Source organism: Hyla sarda, chromosome 2, assembly GCF_029499605.1.
Source record: "Hyla sarda isolate aHylSar1 chromosome 2, aHylSar1.hap1, whole genome shotgun sequence".
In the NCBI taxonomy this organism is placed as follows: domain Eukaryota; kingdom Metazoa; phylum Chordata; class Amphibia; order Anura; family Hylidae; genus Hyla; species Hyla sarda.
The window spans coordinates 124,712,303-124,718,781 of NC_079190.1; the positions used below are offsets into that span (position 1 = coordinate 124,712,303).

Here is a 6,479-nt window from a genome sequence, read left to right on the forward strand (position 1 = left end):
AAATACAGAAAAAAAAGACAATAGTTTAGTCAGAGACGTTATACTAACTATCTGTATTGTAGAAGCAGAACAATTGCTGAGAAGAACTTTATTCTGCCACACATTAGTGTATTAATAGACTTTTTTGAAGTGTCGTCCTTTGCCCTTTGTTACAGCCTTCCAGGTCCTACGCATGATTACTTTTAGGGCCAGTTTACTTTACTTTATGTTGATCATTGCCAAAACTGTGAATCTCCATTCAATCAAATTCAACCCAAAAGGTGCATAAGCAATGAAGCAAGGTGTGCAGGTCTCGGTTCAGTCTGCTGGTGCTGGCTTGTGATTATGTATCCCTAGCCGGAATGATGACAATCAAGCCAGGAACAGAACTGGCCAGCGTAGCTTTTCAGAGGAGAGGCACCATTGTTAAATTTAAATAGCAAACTTTTTTTTTTTTTTTAAATCAACTGGTGCCAGAAAGTTAAACAGATTTGTAAATTACTTCTATAAAAAAAATCTTAATCCTTCCAGTACTTATTAGCTGCTGAATATTACAGAAGAAATTATTTTCTTTTTGGAACACAGTGCTCTCTACTGACACCATGACCAACTGCTCTCTGCTGACATCTCTGTCCATTTTAGGAACTGTCCAGAGCAGCATATGTTTGCTATGGGGATTTTCTCCTACTCTGGACAGTTCTTAAAATGGACAGAGATGTCAGCAGAGAGCACTGTGGTCATGATGTCAGCAGAGAGCTCTGTGTTCCAAAAAGAAAATAATTTCCTCTGTATTATTCAGCAGCTAATAAGTACTGGAAGAATTAAGATTTTTAAATAGAAGTAATTTACAAATCTGTTTAACTTTCTGGCACCAGTTGCTAAAAAAAAAAAGTTTTCCACCGGAGTACCTCTTTAATCATCACAGTTTGCATTGTTTATGTATGTAAAGATTACAGTTACCACTAACCTCGCCCTGACACTATATACTCCCGAGTACAGAGCATCAAGGCCACTGATTGACGTCTGTTCCTCCTTTAACACTAGAGCCACGAAATTGGGCAGAACGGGGGATCAGTGCAAGAACAGAGGTAAAGGTAAGTTAAACTGTTTTTTTTCTTTTTAAGGGCTAGACACATTAAAAAGGGCTGACAAAAACCTGAGCACCACTAGGAAATAATGGGAATTCTCAAGCCCTGATCTATGCAGTATACCTGGTGATTTATAGCACTTATAATTATAATGAATACTAGGTATGTATTAGAAGCAAGCTCAGGGGATACTGGAGACCTTACACATGCACCGCCTTTCGGCGCACAGTTTTTTTGTGTTAAATTTTTTTTGTGTTCCAACAAATAGATCGTTCAAATGTAGAGTAGACAGTCTACGGATGTGGCAGAGTTTCAAACAACCATGCCTCCTCACTTTTTTAGTAAGGCACCACTTGTTGCAAAAAGTGTCTAAAAAGTGTCAAAAACACATTTTTTGACACAGTTTTGATTAAATCCCCAGTTATTATGGAATATTGGGGCACATTGACACATTTGTAAAACATGTCACATTTTACTATGCGGTAGCAAGTAAAACTTTTGCTATGTTATTCCTTATGTAATGTTATGCCTATTTGACGTATATCTTCATAAAAAAAAAAAAAAAAACTATCTTTCCATCATTTATTTACCTTTGAAAAAGTGGCCACTAGGGTTCTCTGTTCGGGTAACGTTCAGCAGGCCTGGCATAGCCCTTGGACTTGTGCCGGACTGGCACAAGTCTAAACTGTGGAAGTGCTGGTGGGGCGGGACAAGAGCACTGCTCTGCATACCTCTCGCTTCCTGCCTGTTAATCATGCAGGTGGGAGCGAGCGCTGCGCGCAGCATGCACAGGGCTCTCAGGACACAGACAAGGAAGAACATAATCCCTCTTTACTTGGTGATATCTTTAAGATATCTTTTCCTGCTCCTGTTCCTGTAATCTGTGTCAGTGCTGATGTTTTAATGTAGCGCACACAGTAAAAAATTTTGGTGCAGAAAATCCCACTGTCCCTTGTCCCTTGATGATGTTGACCTTAGGTGTGACCTCCTAAAATGTAACCTATAGACGATAAATGTAACAAATAAATACCAAGTGTGGCAGGTAAACATGAAGTCAGTAAATTGAGTTTATTTGGTTGTGGTTGTTTGTAAATTATCCCCTAGAAGTATACACAGTGTCCTTTATCCACCGTAAACAAAGACGTGACGATCTCTGAACACGAGTGGAACAATGATCCGATAAATAAAGAAGCTAAAATGTAAAATTGATTGTATTAATGAGTTACCGTACTGTTGCGGTGTACTACCGCTCCCTAACATATGAAAGAATGTGTAGGCTATAATGAATGACTTCCCATGCCATTGTAATTATATAACCATTCTGTACAGTTTTTAGTGCATTTAGTGCATCCATTATTGTGTTATTATTTTTTTTTTACCTTTTGGTCTCTGATAGTGCCATCTATAGTCAGGATATGCATGTCTTTTAATAAATAGCTATGTGAGGGCAATACAAATGCTCCATGATATTATCAAAAATAAAAAAAAATAGAGAAAAAATAGAGAAACAGAAACAAAAAATGATATTATCAGATGTGTCAGTGTAGGTCTATGCACAAAAGACAAAATGCACATAAATTTGGCTGGTTAATGAAAACACATCCTGGCTGGTTGAGAAATACTGAACTACATTTATAGCAAGCTGCTGAATGAGGTAGTGCTGGGGGAAGTAACTGGCCGATATACAAGAGCTGATTGAGTCCGACATAAAGGGGCTTTTGTCTGCGAGCAGTCACCACTGACCCCAGCTCAGCCTACTAGACCATAAGCAACAGAGCAAGTGAAAGCCACCCCGGCATATATCCTTGAAGGCATATCAAAGGCTCTAACACTTTATACGAAACAACACAATCACTTAGTGTAAAAAAAAAAATCATTTTAAATACTGGCTATTTTTTACACTGAGAAAGAGACGGTAGCATTTTACTTGTGGCTAATTATTCCTCTAAAGCCAATTATTGTGACAAGTTACACTTCTTTCTACGCTAAAGCTATAATGATCCATTTTAATAATTTATGTATTTATGTTGCTGCCAATTAAGCCTGCCATCTGTAGTCAGGTTAAACAGTCAGGCTGAGATATTCTTATTTTATTTATTTCTACATCTCAAAGAATCCGGGAATAAATAAGAAGTCTAATGGAAAATCTTGTCAGAGTGAATAACAGCACGGTTCATACATCCATCCCCGTGCCGCCATGCACATGCAGCGGGAGATTAATTCTATATTAAAATAGCCTAATACATTTCTGCATGTCAAGTGCCTATTCATTTCCTGCAGAATGTCGTTCGAGTCATGCGGGATCACATTCTCATTTATTAGAGAGGTGTCACTGCTGCATGGAACAGTCTGCACATTCTCTAAGTCAGTTCAGAGCAATGACGTGAACAAACATTTTGGGGGGCAGGGGCTCAAGTAGAAAAAAGGGCACTTCTCATTATAAAAAAAAAAGGTTGTAAAAACCTTACATATGTTAAAGGAGTTCTCCAACTGAAATCTTTTATCTCCCACTGTGCCTGGGCTGTAAAACTATACATAATAAACTTTCACTTACCTGCCTACGATCCCCCATTGTTCCGATATCGCCGCCCGTGCTCCGGTCCCTGTCAGCTTCCTCTTCCTGCGGGTCGGTGACTTCAGTCTGCGCTCAGCTTATCAGCGGCCACGACGGGACTTTGCTGCGGCCGCTGATAGGCTGAGCGCAGAGTGAAGTAACCGACCCGCAGGAAGTGGAAGAGACCGGGACCGGAGAACGGGACGGCGATATCGGAACAACGGGGGATCGTAGGCAGGTAAGTGAAAGTTTACTATGTATAGTTTTATAGCCCAGGCACAGCGGCGGTTAAAAGTTTTAGCTTAGAGAACTCCTTTAATACAACACAATTCCTGAGATAAGGGACCTCCGGCAGTCATGTCAGCTGTAGGAGACCCCCATCACTCCACGGAGGTCCTAATCAGTGAGGGCATCATGGGGCAGGTGCATTAAAAGGAAATCCATGTCTATATGAAAAAGGGCTCTATGGTACACCTGAAGGGTGACAACTTTAGAAAAAGTTCCACTAAAAAAAAAGCACAAAAAGAATGAAGAAAATAACATTGCGCAAGATTTTGCGCAAGGAAATACACTTAAAGGTACTCTATATAGGTTGATGAATCCCCCCCCCCATGTGTGCACATCCCTGGTTCAGAGAGAGTAAAAGTAGGAAAAGTAAACACATTAGGCTCCTTTTTAAGGTATAGATGCTCGCTTGATATTTTGCACTTTGATATTTAGACCTAACATGCAAACCTGTGAGGACTTACATGTTTATCATTTACTTTCCAGAAGTAGAAAGCACCGATTGCTCCAAAGAGAAGAAGAAGAGCACCAGAGATGAGCACCACGGCCCCGATTCGGAGTAGACGGCCACTGTTGGATGGCTTCACTGTGATGGCTGTATAAGCCTATAAGCAGATAAGACATGAGTATTAGTAACAATTCTGATAAAGTACTAGTTATAGTGTGTAGGTACAACCTGACTCAAAAGGGGACGGTGTCATTTAATACCCCTGGTTTCCCTATAGGAAGACATTTGTAGGCCTGACAAACTGTATATATATATATATATATATATATATGTATATATATATATATATATATATATATATATATATATATATATCAGATGTTAGTCTCTTACATCATCTCCATGATATTTGCTGTGTCCTGTATCTGTTACAATTGTAGCAACAAAACAAACATCAAAAACACTTACAAAATTCTATGAAAAAGCATTAAATGTATGGCTTCTTTTCCCAATGGAGGCATACTGTAAAACATTTTCTGGTTTGCATCTACAGCGGTGTTTCCCAACCAGGGTGCCTCCAGCTGTTAGAAAACTACAACTCCCAGCATGCCCAAAGAGGACTTTATATAGGTTTGCATCTTTAGAGGTGATTCTCAACCAGGTTGCCTTCAGCCTCTATCCATTTACCAAAAACACTTTATTCTATGGAAAAGCATAAAATTTATGGCTTTTTTTTTTATTTGTCCAAAGTTTGCATCTAGAGCGGTGTTTCCCAACCAGGGTGCCTGCAGCTGTTGGAAAACTATAATAACTCCTAGTATGTCCAGACAGGACTATACATAGGTTTGCATCTAGAGCGGTGTTTCCCACCCAGAGTTCCTCCAACTGTTGAACAACTACAACTCTCAGCATGCCCAGACAGGACTGTATATAGCGTTTTGCATCTAATGCGGTGTTTCTCAACCAGGGTGCCTCCAGCTGTTGGAAGACTACAACTCCCAGCATGCCCAGACAGGACTACATACATATTTTTTTCATCTAGAGTAGTGTTTCTCATCCAGGTTGCCTCCAGCTGCTAGAAAACTACAACTCCCAGCATGCTCAGACAGCCTTCAGCTGCCTAGGCACACTGGGAGTTGTAGTTTTCTAACAGCTGGAGGCACTCTGTTTGGGAAACACTGATCTAGAGAGTAAAAACCCATTACAGGAACACACACACACACACACACACACATATATATATATATGTATATATATATATATATATATATATATATATATATATATATATATATATAACTTTTGGCTGCAGGAACAAATACTATCCCAAGCAGAGTTTGCTTGTGGTTGTAGTATGCAGCACCATACTATGGCTTCCAGTGAAGTCTTTTTAAGTTAACTTACTGGATAAAAAAAATATATATATATATAGCGTTTTGCATCTAATGCGGTGTTTCTCAACCAGGGTGCCTCCAGCTGTTGGAAGACTACAACTCCCAGCATGCCCAGACAGGACTACATACATATTTTTTTCATCTAGAGTAGTGTTTCTCATCCAGGTTGCCTCCAGCTGCTAGAAAACTACAACTCCCAGCATGCTCAGACAGCCTTCAGCTGCCTAGGCACACTGGGAGTTGTAGTTTTCTAACAGCTGGAGGCACTCTGTTTGGGAAACACTGATCTAGAGAGTAAAAACCCATTACAGGAACACACACACACACACACACACACATATATATATATATGTATATATATATATATATATATATATATATATATATATATATATATATATATAACTTTTGGCTGCAGGAACAAATACTATCCCAAGCAGAGTTTGCTTGTGGTTGTAGTATGCAGCACCATACTATGGCTTCCAGTGAAGTCTTTTTAAGTTAACTTACTGGATAAAAAAAAAATATATATATATATATATATATATATATATATATATATATATATATAAAAGAATTAACCGGATACTAGAGAAAAAAACAACAAGGTATTAATAAAACTTTTTTGTGTTTCTTTCTCTCATTAGTATAGCCCCCCTCAGTTAATATGAATGTTCTCTTGCAGTCCTGAGTGCATACATTGTTATTATACCAGTGCCGGGTAGATCGTG

General features: G+C 39.0%; 1 protein-coding gene across 3 annotated transcripts in view; it reads right to left on the reverse strand.

The window, feature by feature from the left end:
- CNMD (chondromodulin) overlaps positions 1–6,479 on the reverse strand; it is an 87,624-nt gene that overhangs the window by 68,411 nt on the left and 12,734 nt on the right. For all 3 annotated transcript variants that reach the window (XM_056560463.1, XM_056560462.1, XM_056560461.1), the window contains exon 2: positions 4,371–4,511. In XM_056560463.1, the coding sequence (XP_056416438.1) occupies positions 4,371–4,511 (141 nt within the window). The remainder of the gene's footprint in view (positions 1–4,370; positions 4,512–6,479) is intronic.